This window comes from Lithobates pipiens, unplaced genomic scaffold, assembly GCF_037356315.1.
Source record: "Lithobates pipiens isolate NorthernLeopardFrog02 unplaced genomic scaffold, aLitPip1_a1.2 Scaffold_23, whole genome shotgun sequence".
NCBI lineage: Eukaryota > Metazoa > Chordata > Amphibia > Anura > Ranidae > Lithobates > Lithobates pipiens.
The window spans coordinates 310669890-310694104 of NW_027507785.1; the positions used below are offsets into that span (position 1 = coordinate 310669890).

At 45.3% G+C, this 24215-nt stretch overlaps 1 protein-coding gene across 1 annotated transcript in view; it reads left to right on the plus strand.

Moving 5' to 3' along the window:
- The first annotated feature begins 930 nt into the window (after positions 1 to 930).
- Positions 931 to 24215, plus strand: part of WLS (Wnt ligand secretion mediator) — a 77144-nt gene continuing 53859 nt past the window's right edge. The window contains exon 1 of the mRNA XM_077450502.1: positions 931 to 1128. Coding sequence (XP_077306628.1) covers positions 1023 to 1128 — 106 coding nt within the window. The 5' untranslated portion in view covers positions 931 to 1022. The remainder of the gene's footprint in view (positions 1129 to 24215) is intronic.

The window sequence follows — 24215 nt, forward strand, 5'->3', positions numbered from 1 at the left end:
TGTTCACTGTGCTGGTCGGTGTATGGCTGATAGGTGTGGGTGTTCCCTATGCTGGTCGGTGTATGGCTGATAGGTGTCGGTGTTCCCTGTGCTGGTCGGTGTATGGCTGATAGAGGTCGGTGTTCCCTGTGCTGGTCGGTGTATGGCTGATAGGTGTCGGTGTTCCCTGTGCTGGTCAGTGTATGGCTGATAGGTATCGGTGTTCCCTGTGCTGGTCAGTGTATGGCTGATAGAGGTCGGTGTTCCCTGTGCTGGTCGGTGTATGGCTGATAGGTATCGGTGTTCCCTGTGCTGGTCAGTGTATGGCTGATAGAGGTCGGTGTTCCCTGTGTTGGTCGGTGTATGGCTGATAGGTGTCGGTGTTCCCTGTGCTGGTCGGTGTATGGCTGATAGGTGTCGGTGTTCCCTGTGCTGGTCGGTGTATGGCTGATAGAGGTCGGTGTTCCCTGTGCTGGTCGGTGTATGGCTGATAGGTGTCGGTGTTCCCTGTGCTGGTCAGTGTATGGCTGATAGAGGTCGGTGTTCCCTGTGCTGGTCGGTGTATGGCTGATAGGTATCGGTGTTCCCTGTGCTGGTCAGTGTATGGCTGATAGAGGTCGGTGTTCCCTGTGTTGGTCGGTGTATGGCTGATAGGTGTCGGTGTTCCCTGTGCTGGTCAGTGCATGGCTGATAGGTGTCGGGGTTCCCTGTGCTGGTCAGTGTATGGCTGATAGGTGTCGGTGTTCCCTGTGCTGGTCAGTGTATGGCTGATAGGTGTCGGGGTTCCCTGTGCTGGTCGGTGTATGGCTGATAGGTGTCGGTGTTCCCTGTGCTGGTCGGTGTATGGCTGATAGGTGTCGGTGTTCCCTGTGCTGGTCAGTGTATGGCACTGCAGTGTAAGGACAGGGGGAGGCGCAGCACAGCCGGGCGGGCGGGTCACGTGACGCTGCGGCAGCTCTCAGTCTGGCTCGGTCGGTCGGTCGGTCGGTCGGTAGCCGCTCTCTCTCAGCTCTCTCCGGCGTTTCTCCTCCCGGTTGGCGGCCATGGCGGGGGCGATCATCGAGAATATGAGCACCAAGAAGCTGTGCCTGGTCGGCGGCGTCCTCCTCATCTTCCAAGTGCTGGCATTCCTGGTGGGGGGGCTGATCGGTGAGTGGCGGCTTCCAACAAACTTTTCTCCCGGGGTTCCCGATTCGGCCCGGATCCCAAAACTGACCGGGGGAGCCGGGACCTTCCCCCACCCCCTCCCCGGCACACAGCGGGGGGCACCGGGCAACTTTCCCGAACAATAAGAAAAGTTTACTTTGTAACTTGTGTGAGATCCTCATCCTGTCTTTGTTGGAGGATCCTCTCCAGGAAGGGTGGGCTTCCTGTGATCACTCCTCCGGACCCCCCAACCTTCATCTATGCCCCCCCTTTATACACCCAGTGGGACCCCAATCCTGTCTGCAGGCACTCCTTATGTACTAATGTCCTGCAGACCCCCCTCCTTCAATGAGGGACTTTACTAAAAACATCCCCAACCTTCATCTAATCCCCCCCTTATCTACCACCCATACCAGAATTGTAGGACCCCTTTCCTGGACACAGACACTCCTTATGTTCTAGTGTGCTGCAGACCCCCCCCCCCTTTAATGGGGGACTTTACTAAAAACATCCCCAACCTTCATCTAAGCACCCCTTTTATACAACCCCCCTTATCTACTCCCCATACCCCGATTGTAGGACCCCCCTTTCTTGGTTGCAGGCACTCCTTATGTTCTGCAGACACCCCCCCCCCTCCACTCTCTTTAATGGGGGACTTTACTAAAAACATCCCCAACCTTCATCTAAGCCCCCCCCCTTTTTTTTTACAACCCTCCCCTTATCTACCACCCATACCCTGATTGTAGGACCCCCCCCCCTTTTCCTGGGTGCAGGCACTCCTTATGTTATAATGTTCTGCAGACCCCCCCTTTCCCTCTCTTTAATGGGGGGGCTTTACTAAAGACATCCACAACCTTCATCTAAGCCCCGCTTATTCAATCCCCCTTATCTACTCCCCATACCCTGATTGTAGGACCCCCTTGGCTGCAGGCACTCCTTATGTACTCGTGTTCTTCAGACCACCTCTTATGTTTTTAATTAACCCGACTCTATTTCCCATGTACGTTTTCATTATGATTTTCTTTCTTCCTTTTTTTTTTTTTTTCCATTGTATGGTCTCCTATGTTACCAGCACTTTAATTTATGAGTTTAAACAAAAGTAGTGCCACTTGGGGGTTGTTGTAAGACACCCACCCCCCCAGGGTACTCCAAGAATTTGCAGTGCTGTGAAGCCCTGTTTGTTTGGGGGGGGGGGGGGGGGGGAGATTCCTCTTATTTTCTGTCTTTTATTGTTTAAATTGTATTATGCTTTACAACAAGATGCTTATGAGTAAAAAAAAAAATGCTACCAAATGGAATGTTTACCTTTTTTTAAATGTCTGCCTACATGACAGATAAAAGCAGGACTTGCACATTTTATGTTTTTATTTATTTATTTTTTTGTTTTTAAATATTTTATTATATTTTTTAGCTGCATACATGAGGATAAAAGCAGAACTCCCAGTTTGTTTTCTTGTGTGTTTTTTTTTTTTTTTAATTTATTTATTTATTTTTTATCTGCATACCTAACACAAAAGCAGGAGTTTGTTTTCTCTTTTTATATCTGCATACATGACACAGATAAAACCAAGGCTAACACATTTTATTTTTTATTTTATTATCTATTAACGTTATAATTTTGTGTTTTTTATACATTTATTTTCCTTTTTATTATGTTGTTTGACAATAGTTGATCAAACTGCATATAATTAAATTTGAAGTGTGTGTGATATGTATGTATGTGTGTGTATGTGTGTGTGTATATATATATATATATATATATATATATTATTTAACAAAAAAAAAAAGATTTTATTTAAAGTGTATGTCACCCCAACCCTTCATATTCCTGATATGTTCCTGCTGTACTGTGTATTTGTATGAGGAAGGCTACTTTGACACTGAGGCCGGCTGGTAAAGAGGCGCTATTTTTAGCGCCGGTTTACCGTCATTTTAGTGGCGCTAGCGGGCGAAAAAGGGTTAAAACCGCTCGCAAAGCGCCGATGCCCCATTGTTTTCAGTGGGAAGGGGCACTTTAGGAGTGGTGAATACACCGCTCCTATAGCACTGCAAAGATGCGGCTTGCAGGACTTTTTTGACCATCCTGCAAGCGCACCGCACAGGAGAGGCTCTTTACAGGCGCTATTTTTAGTGCTGTAGCGCCTGTAAAGCGCTTCAGTGTGAAAGTAGCCGAAGTCTCCTGCTCTCTTCTCTGTATCTCTGTGTGCTTCCTTTTATGTGAAATCCCTGGTATTCCTGCTAGTTCCTCTGCTTTCCTATTAAAAACTGACCACACTAAGCAGGAGAACTCTAGCTGTCTGATCAGTTTTCTAGCTGTTCTGGAAACTCAACTGGTTGCTTACAATTCCTTTAAAGAAAGCTTTAGACCCCTTTCTCTCTGAGGCGCTTTACATGCGATATAGCGCTAAAAATATTGGCTGTAAAGAGCCTCTCCTTTCACTCTAATATGAAAGCCCGAGGGCTTTCACACAGGAGCGGTGCGCTGGCAGGATGCTCAAAAAAGTCCTGCAAGCAGCATCTTTGAGGCACTGTAGGAGCGGTGTATACACCTCCCCTAAAGCACCGCTGCCCAATGGGCAGTGGCACTGTAGCTGCATTTTTTGTGGGCACTTTTAACCCTTTGTCTGCCTTTAGCGGGGGTTAAACGTGCCCCGCTAGCGCCTAAAAAGTGTTGCAAAAACGTCGGTACATCGCCAACGCCCGACGCTGCTCAGTGTGCCCTTGTACATTTACACCATTGACGAGCTCCCACACGGTGCAAAACAAGGAGAAAATGATATATTAATCATATATTATATTTAAACCAGAGTAAAAGGGAATACATTGTGAATAAAACTATAGAAAAAAAAAAAAAAAATTTTTTTTTTGGGACCTACCAAAAATTTTAATGATTATTCAAATACGTTTTTGGTTTGCATACCTGGCATAGAAAAGTAGGACAGGCACTTTTGTTTTTAATGCTTTCCTACGTTATCTTATTTATTACTATCATTATTCTTATAATACAAGATTTATGTAGCACCAACAATTTGTGTGGCGCTTTACAGACTAAAGGGAGACAGTACAGTTGCTCTACAATTCTAGACAAGTGGGTTGGCTGACCCTAATCATGAGAATTTACAATCTATTTATTGTTTGTTTACTTTTAGTATTGATATGTTCTAAGGATTTGGCAGTTTTTGTTTTGTTTGTTTTTATGATGTTGACCTTTTTGCTGCTGATTTGTAATGCAGCCTGTGTTTAATGTATGTTTTTTGTTTTTATGTAACTATGTTGCCATTTTTTTTTATTTTTTTTTTTATTTTTTATTCATGCTTGCTAAATATTTAGAAAAAATGTTTATTTTAAGATAGCTTGTAGTAAGTTGTCACATTCCACCGAGCTGCAATCTTGAAGAGGCTTATCTCAGTCTCTCCCTTTAAAAAAAAAAATAAACAAAGAAAAACAAAAAAAAAAATATAAATAAATTTTATATATATATATATATTTTATCAATAGATAACAAATGTCAATATTAAACTTTTTTTTTTTTTCCTTGTACGCAGCATGAGGCTGTTTACATTTTGTGATATGACAATTAGGTCCTAGTGTAGAGACACCCCAACACTTTGGGGGGGGGGGGGGGGTTACTGAAACTGGAGAGTGCAAAATCTGGTGCAGCCCTGCATAGGCAACAACCAATCAGCTTCCTGGTTTTATTGTTAGAGCTTAAAGAGGAGGGCCGGTTTAAAAAAATAAATAAATTAAAAGTAAGCAGCTGCAAATACTGTAGCTGCTGACTTTTAATAAGCACACTTACCTGTCCAGGGTGCCCGCGATGTCGGCCGCCCGAGGCTGACCTGTCCCTCGGTCTCGGGTCCCGGCGCTGCCATTTTGGCTAAGGGAACCAGGCCGTGGAGCCTTGCGGCTTCACTGCCCGTTTCCTACTGTGCATGCGCGAGTCGCGCATCGCTTTGTGAATGGGGCGCACTAGTTCTGGGACACACAGTTCCCAGAACACAGCGCGACCCATTACCCAGAAGACGCCGCACGAGGGAGAGAAGAAAGAAGATCTCCGCGGAGGAGGAAGAGGCAGATTAGGATGATGTGCCTAGCAACAGGCATTTCTGGTAAATAAAATGAAAAAAAATATATATATTTTTTTTTTTCTAATTTTTAATGGATTTTTTTTTTTCAGGGTGGCCCTCCACTTTAAGACCCCTTTCACACCAGAGCGTTTTGCAGGCGCTATAGCGTTAGAAATAGCGCCAGAAATAGCGCCTGCAATCCGCCCTAAAGAAGCTGCACCATTGTATGTAGTGTGAAAGCCCAAGGGCTTTCACACTACAGCGGTGCGCTGGCAGGACGTCAGAAAAAAGTCCTGCCATCAGCTTCTTTGGAGCGGTGTGTTTACTGCTCCTCCACCTCTGCTCCCTATTGAAATCAATGGGGCAGCGCTGTAATACCAACAGCAAAACGCGCTATTGCGGCGTATTGCCGGTGGTTTTAACCCTTTCGCGGGTGCTAGCGGGGGTTAAAAGCACCCGGCTAGCGTCGAAATGCGCCGCAAATCCGGCGGTAAAATGCCGCTAAAAATAGCGGCGTTTTACCGCCGACGCAATGGGTGGTGTGAAAGGGGTCTAACTGAGCAAGCTGCAGTTAGAAGCTGATTGGCACAGCTGCACCAGATTTTGCACTCCCCAGTTTTTAGTAAATAAACTCCATGGCTTTCAAGTAAATCCGCCATTGTAACCTTCTCAAAATGTAACAAATGTTACCTCTGATTTAGGAAAGAAAATTGCTTGAATTCCCCCCTCAACACTGACTGTGATGATGGGAGAATCCCTCGCGCTGTGCTATTTATTGTATTCAAGCAGCAGGAGGTTTCCCCGCCATCAGAATACAATGAACTGCTGATCCCCCGACAAATTTCGATCTATTGCCAACTTTAGTTTACCCGCTGTATACAGCTGAACCCCCCTACTGTTCTGAGCTAGCTAAACACATATACAGTGCCTTGAACAAGTATTCATACCCCTTGAAATAGTCCCCATTTCGTCATATTGCAGCCAAAAATGTAAATTTATTTTATTGGGATTTTATGTGATAGACCAACACAAAGTGGCACATCATTGTGAAGTGGAAGGAAAATGATAAATGGTTTACAAATGTTTTTTACTAATATGTGAAAAGTGTGGAGTGCATTTGTATTCAGCCCCCTTTACTCTGATACCCCGTAACTAAAATCTAGTGAAACCAATTACTTACAAATTAGGTGACTTCTGAAAGCAGAGTCCACTTGTGTGTAATTTAATCTCGGTATAAATACAGCTGGTCTGTGACGACCTCAGAGGTTTGTTAGAGAACTTTAGTGAACAAACAGCATCATGAAGGCCAAGGAACACACAAGACAGGTCAGGGATAAAGTTATGGAAAAGTTTAAAGCCGGGTTAGGTTATTAAAAAAAAAAATCCCAAGCTTTAAACATGTCACGGAGCACTGTTCAATCCATCATTGGAATATGGAAAGAGTAGCAACTGATTAATTGAACAAGCTGAAGTTAAAATCTGGTTACTATGCACAGCTGCACCGGATTCTGTGTACTCCAGTTTTAGTAAATCAACCCCCTGCCCATTGTGTCACAGTTATATACGCTATATTATTATTCTCCATAAAAGTGGAGTTACACTTTGCTGGTCCTGTAATCCATTTCATATGATCCTTGCAACATTCTCCATGAACTCCCTGTACTTTTCCCTCTACCTTCTGTTTGTTGGAAGTGAGCAATGCATGTTAGTTGCGGTCATGTGCACTACAAATCCCATAGTCCATAGTGTATCTTAGGAACGAGCAGGAGAGGGTGGCTATGTCCCTACGTACAGTGAGACCATGGAGAAAGAACACCAGTGGCGGCTGATGGTAAAATAATTTGGGGGGGGGGGGGGGGGTGCGCCAAACAGTGACTGGCGGGATGGCTGGCACAATGGGTGGGCATGAGGGGCGGCTACCATGGGCACTGTAGTATCAGGTGACAGTGATATTGGGTGGTATTTGTGTTGGAAGGGGGAATTCGGGGCAGTGGCAGGGGGTAAGTATTGTTCTAGGAGGCGAAATTTGGGGGGGGGGGGTGGTAAGAGTGGTGCTTTAGGGGGATTTGTGTTGGCAGGGGGATGGTGGAAGATGATTTGTGCTAGGAGCGGGTATTTGGGTGGAATTTGTGCTGGGAGGGGGTATGTTGAAGTGGGGGGGGGGGGGGAAGAAAATGTGTACTAAGAGGGGACATTTTAGTGGTAGAGGACTTGTGCTAAGAGGGATTTATTTTTCAGGGGAGGGCATTTGAGCTGGGGGATGGGGGGGGGGGCAAATATTTGAGCTGAGAAGGGGGATCTAAGCAGGGAGGTGAATTTTTACTGGGAGGAGGGGGGATTTATGCTTAGGTGGGATTAGTGCTCAGTGGTTTTGTGGGTGTAATTTTGCTACCACAAAATGATCATCATACATCTTGTGGGGGGGGGGAGCGCAGTTTGGCATGTTCGCCCTGAGCTCTAGATGACCTTGTCCCAGCACTGATGGGCGGAGGCTTCCTCTTCCCCTGCTCTCCTCCGCAGGCATCGCAGCAACTTCCGTTATGCGTCTCCTCCCTCCTCCTAGAGCAGTGATGGCGAACCTTGGCACTCCAGATGTTTTGGAAATACAATTCCCAGGATACTCATCTACACTGCAGAGTGCATGAGCATCATGGGAAATGTAGTTCCAAAACATCTGGGGTGCCAAGGTTCGCCATCACTGTCCTAGGCTAATTTTTAAGCTTCTCCTTTCAGTCAATTAGGGAAACGCGTCTCAGACCTGCTTCCTGATTGGCTGGGAGGAGAATCGGTGTGACGATAGCAAATACTCATTTGCTATTGTCACGGCACTGGGTACTTTCTTGAAGCCTATTAAAGCCTCTGGCTCTCATCACATGCTACGAAAAAAGAAAAAAAAGTGGAATCCATGCATCTAGTGCCCTGCATGTCGTTTAGGGGACCTAACGCATGGATGGGGAGGGGGGCTGCTCCCCTAAGGGAAGTTCCGCCACTGCTAGCTACCCTCTAACAGGAAGTTGGATCACAGCAGCAAAAAAAAAAGAAAAAAAGAAAAAGGAATTTGGAGATTCAGGAGACGCTGAGAGTAATTGGAAGGGACTTGACAATCGTTTTCTTTTCTTCCTGGAAACCAGCTAACCAGAGCATTGATCTTTTTTTTTTTTGTTTCAGTGAAACTGTAATTTATTTTTTTTCTCATCTTTGACTTTATTTACTTCCTAATTGTCATCCTGTATTGCTATGGAAAATAACGTGCTCCGGCATGAGCTTCCTTTTCTTCTCTTTAAATTCCAGCATTCATTTCAAAGCCGGGAGTGTCAATTACAGCACTTTACACAGGAAGCCCATACTCAGCGCTCTGCGGCTTTTATTGTGTTGAATCAGGAAATTGTTGTGTCTGGCCCTAAGGCTGTCACATGGGGAACCTGCAAATAATGACCTTCAACTTCTTATGGAATGGGAGGTGAATGCTGACCCATCTTCATATTTCTCATGTTAAGGGCGTATATGATATAGAATGTATGGGTGAAGTAATGTATAAGTGTAGCATTTCCAGGTATTTTATTACCACTCCTACATATCACAGCCCTTCCTCTGACAATGACTTCTCTTTCCAGAATGTTGGAACCATCTTTGTCCAGGAATCACTCAGAGCCCCAACATCCATCCACTGCCTGAGCTGAGATGCCAGCTCAGATATGACAAAGTCCTGTAAGGCTCCATGCACAATGGACGTTAAAATAACGTTATAAAAACAACAGCAGCTTTGCAGTGAGTCTTTCAACGTTTTTGCAATAGCATTTATTCGCGTTTTTTTTTTTTTTTTTTTTTCATGCATCAAAAATGTTAAATAACACAGATGAGCCAAGTTTTTGAGTTTATTGACCTTTATCAGTGTTTGGCGTTTTTTTTTTTGTCAGAAAAGTGACTCCTGAACGCGATTTTATGGCGTTCAGAAAACAGCTCATAAACTCCACTGCTGATAAACATCCAAAAACGTCCATGTGTGCGTGGACACATAGGATAACATGGAGCGGAGTTTATGGACTGTTGAGAAAAAAAATGCCCAAACTCCCATAAACGGCTGCTTATAAGCTTCATTGTGCATGGAGCCTAAATCTTGATGCCTGTGCAGTATTTTTCTCCAAAAATAAGTGCAAGGACCCCCTCCCCCCCCTTTCTGAATAATCTGTTGTCTCCACCCCCTACCTACCTCCAAGCATTGTCTCTTGGTTCCACCCACCTCCCAGTACCGTGTCAGTTATGCCGCGTACACACGATCAAACAAGCAGGTGGAAAAGTCCGGCAAACTGAAGTCCGCCAGACAATCCCCCCATGTGTAGCCTCCATAATACTTTTTTGACCCGAAAGTACGGCGGACTTAGAAAGTAGTTTTGCACTCCAATCTTCCCGCTGGACTCGTCAACATGGGGACAAGGTGCTTTGAGGTGGGGGAGCCACGCGGCCCCCCCCCCTTCCCCAAAGCACCCCCATGTTGAGGGCACGTGGCCTGGTACGGCTCAGGAGGGGGGGCGCTCGCTCGCCCCTCCTTTCCTGGCCGGCCGGGTAGCGTGCTCGGACAAGGGTCTGTTGTGGACTTAGGGGGGACCCCACGCTGATTTTTTTCGGCGTTGGGGTTCCCCTTTAAGTCCATACCAGGTGGCGGGGCCAGCGGCGTCTCCTTCGCGGGCCCCGCCTACCTGGAGACGCGCTCGAAATGAGCAGACTTTCCTCCGCGTGTGTGGGCGAGTCCGTTCATTTCAAAAGTAGGGCGGATAGTACGGCGGACTTAGTACGCTGTATTAGTCCACTGAAAAAGTGCCGTGTGTGTGGGCAAGTAGCCCGTTCGGAAAGTCCGACAGACAGTCTAGCGGGAAGTCCGCCAGTCTAAGTCCGGATAGTCGGCTACGTGTGTACGCGGCATTAGAGATTACAGAAACAAGTACTATTTTGTGGTGCTACAGTAAATATATAAAGTCTACGCACCCCTGTTAAAATGTCGGGTTTCTGTGATGTAAAAAATAAAAATTCAGAACTTTTTCCACCTTTTTAATGTGACCTATAAACTGTACAACTCAATTGAAAACAAACTGAAATGTTTTTTGGGGCTCTGATTGACCCCAAACAAAGTTCAGCTCTTCTAGTAGGTCTTTCCTGACGTTTTCTTAGTTGCATCCTACAGCAAAAGCCATGGTCCGCAGAGAGCTTCCAAAGCATCAGAGGGATCTCATTGTTAAAAGGTATCAGTCGGCGTGTCCTGGCTGTGTGTGGAGTTGAGGACGTGTATCGCTTCAGCTCTGTATCGCCGGGGCCAGATTCACTCACTGACCCTGCACAGCTCTGGAGGGGGATTCTTACTTCCAACAGCTCCTTCAATGTCCCAGCGACAGCGGCTTTCTTCTCAGCCACCACGGACCGACTGCTCGCGGCAGGGACAGCTAGAGTCGTACTTCCCCGGGACCCGCGGGCAAGGCCGGGAGGGTTCCAAGATGGAGCAGACCAGGAGAACCCAGAAGGCCGCAAAAGCCCCCCAGCATGCTGCAGCTCAGCTGCAGAAGACCGCAGTTTCCCTCATCAGGGTCAGTGAGTGAATCTGCCCCCCCCCCCCCCCCCCCGCATCTCCAGATAGAGGCTCTGAAGTGCCTGACTTTCTTGGGGATGAGGACATCAGACGCCACATCTTGTCCCTCCCCACCAGAGAGGACCTGGAACGCTTCACTAACAGGGTAGAGAAAGCCTTCACAGAGGAAATTGCACAACTAAAGGCTGATACCTCACACCTAGGTGCCAGAGTGGAACCTTTAGAGAAGAGCATTGAGGAAGCTCTGCCTGTTATTACCATGCTACAGTCTAACTGCCTCATGCAGGATCAGCAGATTGATACTTTACTATGTCAGTTGGATGATGTGGAAAACTGCAGTCGGAGGACAAATATCAGAATCTGGGGCCTGCCAGAAGCCACAGCTTCCAGGGACATTATCCCCACTCTGGTGGATATCTTTAGGGAAATACTGTAACTACCAGCCTCTGCTCCCACCGAGATTGATCGTGCACAGAGAGCACTCGGACCTCCATCTCAGGATGTGGACAATCCCAGAAACATCATTTGTAAGTTATATAAGTTCATGCTTAAAGACCGCATCATGAAAAAAATGGGTGGCAAGCCTTTTTTGATGGAGCACATTTATATTTCTATCGGGATCTCTCCAGACGTACCTTCATGCAACCAGGGCATTCCGCCCCCTACTGGCTGCTGTCCAGGAAGCAGGCCTGACATACCACTGGGGTTTTCCCTTCTTTCTACAGGTGACTATGCACCAGAGATGACCTCATGCACTTTTTATCTACTCTTGGCTGGATTTTCTGCTAGATCTGCGTTCCAGCAGAAAAAAGCCCTGGTCTTATTGTGGAGTTCACACTGCTCCATTGCAAAAATGCATATGCATTTTTGATGCGTTCCCAGTGCATTTTCTGGGTGCTTATTACATAACATGCACCTGTAGAACTTGAACATGTGACTGAAAAAGTGCACTAAAAATGCAATGCAGGTGTGCTTCAGGTGCGGTTCTGCCACATTTTCTAATTATTTTACCGGTAATTGGGACCTATGTTTTTGGTGTGGTTTTCATAACTTTCAAAGATGCAGTATGCAGGACTTTTCAAAATGCGGTGTGAAGAGTCCTGTGGGATTTCACAGGATTGCATTTTTAGCATGGTAAAAGCGGTGTGAAAGTGGCTTTAGGGAGAAAGAGGAAATGCTTCCTCCTGTCTGCAGCAGACTGATCTCAACATCTTGGGCAGTTGCCCTGCAGTGCCTATGTGCTCTCCAATAGGAGGAGAGAGCAGAGTGACGGGAGTCATCGGCCTGTTGCTTCTCCTTTCACTGTCCAGTCACAGGCTGGGGGAGGGACCTGTAAGTGTTACTGAACTGTAGTAGAGGGAAACCAAGGTTTCCTATGCTGTGTGGCAGAGTCGCCTGACAAGTCATCCCAGTGTGAACCGACCCTTAGAGAGTGAGAGCGCTAACACCAGATTTAACACACCTGCTCCCCATTCACACCTGAGACCTTGTAACACATGACACCAGGGGAGGAGAAATGGCTAATTGGGCCCAATTTAGAAATTTTCACTTAGGGGGTATACTCACTTTTGTTGGCAGCAGTTTAGACCTTAATGGCTGTGTTGAGTTATTTTGAGGGGACAGCAAATGTACACTGTTATACAAGCTGCTACAATGTAAAGTAGTGATTGTACAAAGTCCAATTTCTTCAGTGTTGTCACATGAAAAGTTATGTGATGGGCGTACTCACTTTTGTGAGGTACTGTGTGTGTGTGTGATTATATATATATATATATATATATATATATATATATATATATATATATATATATATATATATATTTATAGCAATACACTTCCTGTGTCCTCATAGCTGTATATCTGCAGTGTGAAATCATCCAAGGCACTGCTGCCTTTGTCTGCTAGTCTTACCAGGTTTGGGGTGAGATTTGGTGATGTTGCTCCCATTGCTGCTTACTGTTCTCCTTGCTGGAGAGGAAGCTGTAGCTGAATACTCGCAGTGCTTCTGCTTTTCTTTTGCATCTGTGCTTACCCCACCTCTCCTGACTGCTCATCACAGTCCATAATGGTGAAAAGATCAGCTGCAGTGAGCCTACAGGCAGTTCTGGGGACTAGTTCTTTTTGCATGTGCTTGAATTTTTTTTTTGTGGGGGGGGGATTTGATGATAAATGTGGTCACTGACCCATCACAAGTATAAAATAAGAAACGAAGAAACACATAAATGTGAAGGCAGAACAAAAAGACCGTGTTTTTTTTTGTTTTTCTCTTTTTAATACATAGTTTGCAATTCTTATTGTTTTTTTGTTTTTTTTTCGTTAACTTTTTTTTGTCTGTGTATAGATCTATGTTTCTCCCAAGTATGTTTGAAGCCATTTACTGTTGACTGTCTAACTACCTCTGCTGGAAGTTTATTCCAAGCAGAGGTAGTGAGCCTGTCAACATCTGACAACCTGCAGTACTTTTCCGGGGTGAGTAACTCAAAGTATTGAAGCCATTGGATGAATATGAGAGCAAGACACCTGAAATATTTAGGAAGAGCTGGCAGTGGAGTCTCCATTACTTTCCCTGTGGGAAATTTCCTTTCGTTATTATGTTGACTTCTCTGCTCCGGCTTTTATTACTGTGTCACTTTTAATTACAGTTTGATGTTGTATTGATTTTGCTGTATTTTAGCATTTGGTTTTCAAAGGGACTTGGCTTGCATAGCTTTTGCTTATTGTCAGAGGCCGTGAGTTGCTCACCCAGTCTTATAATGCCTTTGCCCTGTATAAATATGTCTGCAAGTCTTGCATTGTTTTATAGCAGCACTGACCCTTGGCATCATTGAGATATATTTATTTTCAGGTACTTATATAGCGCCGTCAATTTACGCAGCGCTTTACATAGATATAGATATATATATATATAGAGATATATATATATATATATATATATATATATATATATATATAGAGATAGAGATAGAGATAGAGATAGAGATAGAGATAGAGATAGAGATAGAGATAGAGATAGAGATAGAGATAGAGATAGAGATAGAGATAGAGATAGAGATAGAGATAGAGATAGAGATAGAGATAGAGATAGAGATAGAGATAGAGATAGAGATAGATAGAGAGATAGAGAGATAGAGAGATAGAGAGATAGAGAGATAGAGAGATAGAGAGATAGAGAGATATAGAGATATAGAGATATAGAGATATAGAGATATAGAGATATAGAGATAGATAGAGAGATATAGAGATAGATAGAGAGATATAGAGATATAGAGATAGATAGAGAGATATAGAGATAGATAGAGAGATATAGAGATAGATAGAGAGATATAGAGATAGATAGAGAGATATAGAGATAGATAGAGAGATATAGAGAGAGATAGAGAGATAGAGATAGATAGAGAGATAGAGATAGATAGAGAGATAGAGATAGATAGAGAGATAGAGATAGATAGAGAGATAGAGATAGATAGAGAGATATATATAGATAGAGAGATATATATAGATAGAGATAGATAGAGAGATATATATATTTCATTCATAGAGGCGCTATATTTGTCTTGGAATTCTTATAGATGGACAACTCTAAGTTCCCAATTAATACCTACTCCAGTAGGGAACAGACACCTAAAGAAACGTCCACTATGTTTCCAAATGTTCTGTTCAGTAAATTTGTGTTTTATTTTCTATCATGCTTATTACTTTAAAACCACTTGACCTCCGGAAGATTTACACCCCTTCATGACCAGGCCATTTTTTTGCTTTACGGCACTGCTACTTTAACTGATAATTGTGCAGTCATGCAACACTGTACAGAACTTTTCCTATTCATTCATTTCCAGCGCAGCTGAGGCTGCAGAGAAGAGGATTGAGGACCGCATGTCCTCCCATTTTTTTATTTATTTTTTTGTTCTCGTTCTCAAAAAAAGAGATCCGGCTGCTTCGAGTGTGTGTGGGGCCATGTGTTTTCTAAATTCAAGAGGAGTGCCGGTTTAAAAAAAAAATTTTAAAAGTCAGCAGCTGCAAACACTGTAGCTGCTGACTTTTAATAAGCACACTTACCTGTCCAGGGCGCCCGCGATGCCCGCCCAAGGCTGACCCGTCCCTCGGCTCTTGGGTCCTGGCGCCACCATTTTGGCTAAGGGAAACAGGCAGTGGAGCCTTGCGGCTTCAAGGCTCCACTGCCTGTTTCCCTTAGCCAAAATGGCCCGTTTCCTACTGCGCATGCGCGAGTCACGCAGCCCTTTGTGAATGGGGCGTGCTGTGTTCTGGGACACACAGGTCCCAGAACACAGCGCAACCCATTACCCAGAAGACGCCGCATGGAGGAGAGAAGACAGAAGATCTCCACGGAGGAGGAAGAGGCAGATTAGGACGATGTGCCTAGCAACAGGCATTTCTGTGTTTTTCATTTTTTTTTTATATTTTTTATTTTTTTTTCTAATTTTTAATGTATTTTTTTTTTTTTCAGGGTGGCCCTCCACTTTCAGCCCTGCAGGCTGTTCTCTTGTACTGAATTAGTTTACTCTGATTTCACCGCACACTGTGCATTAGATACTGCAGCAACTAAAGTAGTCTACCTCATTTTCTGACTGGAAGACATCCAGCATCTAGCACTTTTCTCCACAGCTTGACTGACCCTAGCCCACCCCTTTTATTTATTGAACTGGGGGGAAGGAACCAAAGAAGGCAAAATATAGGCAGATTAAACTACAGCATTAATCGGCCATCTGCAGAGTATCTCAGACCAGTGGTGGAAACCGGCGCTGGCATTTTGCCACTGTCAGTGGTGGGGGGGGGCGGCGGCGCAGGGCTCTAAGCTGAGAGCGTCTCTTTCATACAGTCCAGAGCCTACACTCACAATTCCCTCCACCCTCGCAGGGATAGGAGAGAGCCAATCTGCTTCTGCTCCTCCCGGCCCTCTCCTCCTGTGTGTTCACCACGGGAAGTGTGAAGCTAAGCAGCTGGGTTTGATCATTTAACAGCTGGGCTTCACACTTCCCACAGTGCACACACAGGAGGAGGGGGGCAGGAGAAGGAGGAGCAGATCGGCCCTCTCCTCTACCATCTGTGCGAGGGAGGGGGAACGGTCAGTGCAGGCTCTGGGTGGTATGAGAGAGACACTCTCGGCTCAGAGCCCTGGTAAGTGGACACTGAAAGGCAGTGATAGGCGGCACTGGTGATCAGTGCCCCGGTGTCTTGTCGAATACTATTCCCCATCGGATAGTGTCCGCCCTGTACTGCGCTTGTGCAAAGTTCAAGCCCCACCATCCAAGTGGACATAGAGTTAAAATAAAAAATTGCAGAGCGCGGTGAGTGAAGCGAGGGGCTCTGTTACTAAGTGCATACCATATGTCCACTTGCATGGTGGGGCTTGAACCTGGACTCGGGGCAGAAGGTACTATTAAGTGCGCAGGTGCCATTCATCTTCTGAGACTTTTGCGTCTCCTTGTCCTCCGTACTGTGCAAGTGCAGTACGAGGCGGACACTCTCCAATGGGGGGGACAGTCCTTAGCAGAACACCCCGATTAGTAGTGTAAACAATGTACCGACAGTTTTGCCGGTTAACGGCTCTCCTTTCCTCACACGGGCACAGCATGGGAGAAATGGACTGCAGATAATGAGCAAGTCTGTTTACATGTGATCAGCTGATCACATAGTAATGGGTCACAGTGATTGGCCCTTTACCATGTGATCTGTGGTCAGCTGTGTCCAAAGGACATACCAGTCATAGAGCGTGCTCGGTGCAGGCCCCAGGGGGCACGCAGAAGGCAGGGTTCTGGGAGGATATGCTCCCAGAACTGGAAGCCTGGGGTTTAAATGGAAGAGGAAAAAGTTGGGGGCCCCTTCATGGCTTCTTGCACCAGAGCCCTCAAGATTTTAGTTAAGCGTCTGTCTTTAGATTGATGAAGATTTTATTACACCCAGACTGGCCAGACGTTTAGGACTTTGTAGTTCCCCGAGCCTGAAGGGCACAGCATGCGAATCCTGATTGGAATACAGATCAATCCTTCCCTTATTCATTCAGATTCATTCTTTTGCATAATCCTCCTCGGCTCTATCTTCATTCCCTTTCTGGCTGGTTGGCCCCCGGTGGCAGCGCAGAACGATTTGGCCATCCTGTCTTCAGCTCACAGTGGGAATGACTAAACCTCGGCCTTTGTGTTGTATAAGGTCATTTGTATTGTCTGGGGCAGACACAAAGACCAGCTAATGCCTTTGGTATGCTTGAATACCTGAAGAGAAGAGTCCTCCAGCAGAGCTGAAACGGAATCTTTCAAACCGTTCGGAATGTTTGGGGACGTTTGGAGTAGCTCAGTCATAGCCTCAGGCCTACAAACTACCAGTTTGTTCACATTTCCCCTTTCCTCGTAGGTTTACGGAATCTACAAATATTTGGCTTGCCAAAAGTAAGTTCCCGCTATTGGCACCGAAAAAAAAAGTGATATTGCTTTTAGCAACAGAAAAGGCCATTTGGTTCCAGAGGATTTGGGCAGGTGGGCAAGAAAAGGGTGGACAATGGGCACAGGTAGAATTGTAGCAGAAAGTTGGGCTCCAGAAAAACTTTTTTTTTGTTTTGGATACAATAATTGGATACGAAACGTTGGATCCTCTATTTGGAATGTGTGTAGGTGCAGCGTGGTGCAGCAGCAGAAAACATTCAGAGTCCAAATGCAGGAAACAGAACTATTATTGAAATTATGGATCAGCAGCTCCCATAGTGGATAAAATAGACTGCACCTGCCTACGGGCGTCTTCCAGCTTTTTCTAGCTTGAGGCGGCTTTCACATAGAAATGGACAGCTGCTTTACCCGTCCGGCAGCTGTCCGTTCTCGGCTGCGCTAGTGGGCAGTGTGGTGCGCAATTCAGAGCATCGCTTTTTTTTTTTTTTTTTTTTTTTAAACGTTATTTGAAGTGTACACTTGATTCATTGCAATGTACAGCAGCTTCGATACACTATGCGATTCTGCATTCATTTTATTCTGTGATAAAATGCAGCACGTCTGCTTTTTGAATCAGTGTTAAAAACATTTTTTGAACACAATTCTACTAGTTTTTGGCAAGCCTAATTCTGAAACTTTCAGTGTTTTTTTTTTTTTTCTGTTTTATGGACCATTATAAATCCCCCAAAAATGAAATAAATGCAGCACAGCCTTTTAATAGACTAAATTGGTAAAGCAGTGCAAGGAGAAAAATGCAGCGTTTAACTTTGAGTATTGCGATCAGTGACTGCACCTTTGAATTTTTTTTTTTTTTTTTTTTTCCTATTATAATTACATATCAGGGTTGGTAATTTCAGTGTTGCTTTCCGGCCACAGAAACCTTCCACACTGACTTCCTGAATTCTGGCATTTAGAATTCCAAAACAGTCCCCACCTTCTTTTGTCAGTGCAGGTTCCATAGTGTGTGTGTGTGTGTGTGTGTGTGTGTGTGTGTGTGTGTGTGTGTGTGTGTGTGTGTGTGTGTGTGTTTTTTTTTTTTTTTTTTTTACATTAAAATGTGTTTGAGGCCAGTAAACAGCAGGATTGCATTTGTACCGCCACTAGACTATGCAACAATTTATCATATTCCTTTTGAAGTCATCTGATTATTTTATTTTTGTTCTCCTCCTTTCCCTTTTTTTTTTTTTTTTTTTTAAAACTAGAGCGAGAGATGACCTAGGATTTCCTGGGTTTCTAAATCTCTGAGCAAGCTTAAACATGTGCACATGTAGCAGCCCAGCAGTCCAACCCTCCTGTGTCTGAATGCATTACTAATACCTAACTGCAGGAGAGCGCGGAAGTTCATTGGAATTTTATATTTTAAACACATAAGTTAAAGGGAAAGGATAAGAGTCTTTTCACTGAGCAGTTTCTTTTTTTTTCAGGGCTCGTTGCCATTTTCAAGATGTGCGTGTGTATGTGTTTATTATAATTATTATTGTACAGGATTTATATAGCACCAACAATTTGCACAGTGCATTTCAACATAAAGGGAGACAATGCAATTACAGCACAGTTCAATACAGGAGGAAAAAGAGGGTCCTGGTCACGAAGCTTACAATCTAATACAAATTCCGACGGGAAAAGTCCGCTCGGATTATGCTGTCGGAAAATCTGATCGTGTGTGGGCTCTAGCAGGACCTAAAATTTTTCCCACGACAAAATCCGCACAAAGTGGCACGCATGCTCAGAATAAATTTGGGGACAAAAGCTATTGGCTACTTGGTCTCTATGTAGTCCCGTCGTACGTTTTTGTACGTCACCTCGTTTGGAACGATCGGATTTTCCGACAACTTTGTGCGACCGTGTGTATGCAACACAAGTTTGGCTCAAAATCCGTCTGAAAAAATCTGATGGATTTTGTTGTCCGAATGTCCGACCGTGTGTACAGGGCATAAACGTTTATATTTTATGCCCTTGACAGGCCAGACTAATGGTCCTTTAGCACCGATCCTTTTTTCTGCTGTTTTTGGCTTACCAAAAGCAGAAGAAAAAATGCATAACCATTAAATCCTAGGGAACTCTTCACACCAGTCAGTTGCGTTTTTAAAGGTCCTGCATGCTGGGTTTTTGGCGCATGTTTGGTGCAGTAAAAAATGCACTAAATTCGCACCTCCACATTGAAATAAATAAAAAAATGCATCAAACACACCCCCCCCCCCTCATTTTTTACACGTGCAAAACGGACTGGAAACAAAAAAATGCATATAGTTTTTTTTACAATGGAGTAGTCTAAAACCAGCCTAATCCATATATGCTGTATTTACCCCACAGAAAATACCTATATAAACAATGGATATATACATATATCTATATATATATATCTCTTCTATACATAGCAGGGAAAATTTTTTTTTTTACATTTTTATAAAATCTATATTAAATATTTATGACCCCACATAAACAACGCATTTTATGCATACGAATACCTCAATATGAAAGCAAGATGCAAAATAATTCTAATACTGACAAATTATAATATATTGGTGCTGAATGATTCTGGCTAAAATGAAAATCACAATTTTTTATTTTTTTTTGCTTAGAATAAAGACCACCATTCTTGCGGCACCTCTTTTCACATTACACAAAAAAATGTCACTAACTTTACTGTTTATTTTTTATTTATTAAAGCAGATTTAAAAAAAAAATTGAGTTTGAAGACCGCTGCACAAACACAATGTGATATTGATTCTGCTTCTGCTCATTGGAACCCTCCCCCCCTCCGGCGCCACAATTGGCACCTTTTCAGGGGGGAGGGGGGTGCAGGTACCTGTACAGTACAGGTATCTGCACCCACTTCCGGCGTAGATTCTGCAGAAGCTACGCCCCTTTCCGCAGAATCTACGCCCCTTTCCGAAGGTCCCCCGCTGCCTGCTGGGAAACACATGGATTCCAGAGACAGTGGGGACCATCCTTATTGCGCAGCGCGACTTGCGCATGCGCGCAGTAGGGAAATGAAGCCGCAAGGCTCCACTTCCTGATTCCCATACCCAAGATGGCGGCAGCAGCACCAGAGAGACTATCGAGAGATTGGCTTCGGGTGCCGACATCGCGGGCGTGCTGGGCGGGTAAGTGTCATTATTTTAAAAGTCAGCAGCTGCAGTATTTTGTAGCTGCTGGCTTTTAAAAAAAAACGGCGGACTCCCGCTTTAAGTAATTTTATAGCAAAAAATACAAATTTTAACCTGTATGCAACAAGTGTCAGAAAAAGGTTTAGTCTTTAAGTGGTTAAACTAACCTCATTAAGACCCCTTTTCACACAATGAGCCTGTCCTATTTATAGGCTGATCCGAGCGGGCCACCCTTTGACTCCTATGGGCAGGCGGATAACAGCGGAGATGTGTCCGCTGACACCCGTTCAGCCACCCGTCTATCGGATCGTTTTCATCCGATCTCCCCATAGAAATCAGTGGGGTTCTGACCGGTCCATCCCTGCTCAGTGATCAACGGATCGATCCATGCTGAGCTGGCAGACTCTGCTGAGCGGCTCTGCCCCATGTGAAAGGGGCCTTAAGGACCGAACTTCATACAGATATTAAAGTTGTATATAGCACTCAATTCAATTTATATCACTTAAACATCCACATGTTAGCTCAACATGTCTCAAATGCTTCAACAGGAGCACATGTGAGGAGTAAAGGAAAACCTATTAATGTAAAATCAAAACTTTCCTTGCAGTTTGCTGGAACGTAAATTCTCTAATCCAGAAGGGGGGGGGGGGGAACAGCCTAGGGCAGTGAGGGTGAACCTTGGCACTCCAGATGTTTTGGAACTACATTTCCCAGGATGCTCAACTACACTGCAGAGTGCAGGAGCATCATGGGAAATGTAGTTCCAACACATTTGGGGCGCCAAGGTTCACCATCACTGGCCTAGGGACATAAAGATAGTAGTTCAAAAGGTGTAATAAATCTGCAATATAGTTCTCCACTTTTCTTCATCAAAAGCAAAGAGCAAAATATTCCTGCAAGAATCCAAATCCTTTCTGGTCTGGAGTTTAATCCTGCCATCCATAGAAGGGATGCAACAGCACCCCCAGATCCTTAACCACAGTAGCAATATGCTGTGTATGTATTCCAGATAGTTTAATAATCACAAGTTCAAGATACTCCAAACACCATCCCCCAGACAGATCCCATCAAACTGTCTAAGGCTAGCTATGTGGTTGAACAATCCATCCCTCTTTCCTCCATGGCCGCCCGACAACACCTCTAGCAAGGAGACGGCTGCTTTGACAGACAGAACTTTTTATCTGTCCTCCACGCGTTTGCCCCATTACCCCGAACACTTTAGAAGACAGAACCCCCTTCCCCCCTGAATTCCCCATGAGACGCTTGTCTCAGGCAAGCAGCCATCTCCTTGCTAGCTGTGTTGTCGGATGGTAATGGAGGGAAGCCAGGCGCCAACATGGCAGCTAGCCTTAGACAGCACCTAGGAAGATGAGACAAAGTACTAAATGTTATTGAAGAAAGACTTCTTTAAAAGTTTGAGGTTCACCCCTTTTTGTCATTCTTTTTGTGCATTTGAGTGTTTTTTTTTTTGTTTTTTTAAGTTTTAAATAAGGGATTTATCATATTCTGCTGAGCTTCGAATAATCGTTGGGTTTCCTGCAGTTGGAATGGAATACATTTTATCCCTGTCAGGCTGCGGCTTGGAGTAATGAGGCCGGGCCTCTATTGTACTGTTTGTGCTGTGCAGAGCGGTTTGCCCGCACCAGGGGGTAATTGACCGTAAAGGCAGATTGCACTCATTGGATGAGAGGCGCTGACACCACATCTGTGCTCCGTTATACAGGATTTAATCAGCGCGGACACCCAGCGTCGGAGGGTTTGAAAAGGCTTGTTGTTGGTGCCGTCCCAGGGGTCAGGTGCCAATTAAATGCTTCCTAGCTGTATTGTGAGCTAAACTTGCCTCCAATGCAGTGTCCATGCTCGACATTACTAGGAAAGCCAAGATTTTTTACCTTCTTAACTGAGTGCATTTACAGCGTATCTAATCCTAAGAACATAAATGGAATATATTGCAGCTTGTCAGGCTTTAGATGTAGCAGTTGCCTTTGTTTGTTTTTTTGTTTTGTTTTTTTAACTCATCCCCTTAGAAGCTGGTGATCCTGCCATTAACCCACGTCCTGTCTTCATGCGACTAACCCACATCCTGCTATTAACCCGCCTCCTGTCGTTGCGCCGCTAACCCCCCCGCCTCCTGTCGTTGCGCCGCTAACCCCCCCACCTCCTGTCGTTGCGCCGCTAACCCCCCTGCCTCCTGTCGTTGCGCCGCTAACCCCCCCGCCTCCTGTCGTTGCGCCGCTAACCCCCCCGCCTCCTGTCGTTGCGCCGCTAACCCCCCCCCCGCCTCCTGTCGTTGCGCCGCTAACCCCCCCCCGCCTCCTGTCGTTGCGCCGCTAACCCCCCCCCGCCTCCTGTCGTTGCGCCGCTAACCCCCCCCGCCTCCTGTCGTTGCGCCGCTAACCCCCCCCGCCTCCTGTCGTTGCGCCGCTAACCCCCCCGCCTCCTGTCGTTGCGCCGCTAACCCCCCCCGCCTCCTGTCTTTGCGCCGCTAACCCCCCCCCCCTGCCTCCTGTCGTTGCGCCGCTAACCCCCCCGCCTCCTGTCGTTGCGCCGCTAACCCCCCCCCCCGCCTCCTGTCGTTGCGCCGCTAACCCCCCCCCCCCCCCCGCCTCCTGTCGTTGCGCCGCTAACCCCCCCCACCCCCTGTTCTAGGGCGAGAACACTTGCTCACACTGTACTGTATCTATGTAGTGCTACCCCCCCCCAGAAGCCGCTAGTAATTCTCCATCCCCCCCCCCCCCCCACACTCTCAGCCTGCACAAACAGGCACATGCCATTTTCAGCATTCTTACACTGGCTCAGGAATCAGTCTAGGGGTTTTCTTTTTATGTTTTTTTTTTGTGAACAGGAACTTGCATAGGGTGGGGGGAGCATGGGATACCCCGAACTATAGAAATGAAGGGCTGCTTGGTATCTGTCTCCTCTAAAAAAAAAAAAAAAAAAAGTTGCAAACTGTATTGCACATTGTTAGGCTACACCATAGTTGGACTCAGTCCCAGAATAGTGGAGCTTTCTCATTCTTGTCCTCTTGGCTCTTATCCAGACTTTGACCCAGGGTCTCTCTGGGACTGAGATGTCTTCCAAAATTAGGGACTCCTGAGGCTTCTCCTCTGTCTCTCTACCTCAAGGGCAGAGCCCCCCAGCACGTGGGGTCTCCTCCAGCAGGCTGAATGCTGAACCCTGGCTGCCAGGCCTTAGACAATTTATAGGCTTTCCAACCACCTACTGAACACACCTCTTTAGGGATTGGCCGGAAATCCATAATTATTCAGGCTGCTTGTTCTGTCCTCCTTCCCACTATATTTCCAGAACTCTCCAGAAGACATGGGGAAGTAGCAGAAAAGCAACCTGTGAGACACTGAATAGCCCAAAGCAATAAACCCCTGCTCCTCTGCTTTATAGAGGAACCAAATAAATTGGCCTAGCAGCCTACTCCTAAACTAGGAGGGTGCTACATTTATAAAAGTGCAGCATTGTCACCCTAGGCTAGTACTACAGGACACCTCCCCTCTTCTCCATGACATAGGGAAGATTTTCTGTAGTCCACAGAGATTTGAAAATTATGACACTGATATCTTCCTTTGTTGTACTGTTATCAGCTCACAAGATTTTTTGGCAGGATCAACAGGTAGTTGCTCGCACATATTGAACGGATAGAACAAAACTTACATTTTACAGAGTAACTGCAACTTTCTACACTTTTCTGGCTCTAAAGGAGTTTGTATATGTTCACCCATGGTGCTATATGATGCCAGGAGACACCTGCTTAAAGGTAAACCAAAATCGTTTTTAGCTAGTTTTAGTTAGAAGCTGGTCACCCTGGTATAGACCTCTTGGAACTTTAATTAAAGTGGTTGTAAAGTCTCAAGGTTTTTCACCTTAATACATTCTGTGCATTAAG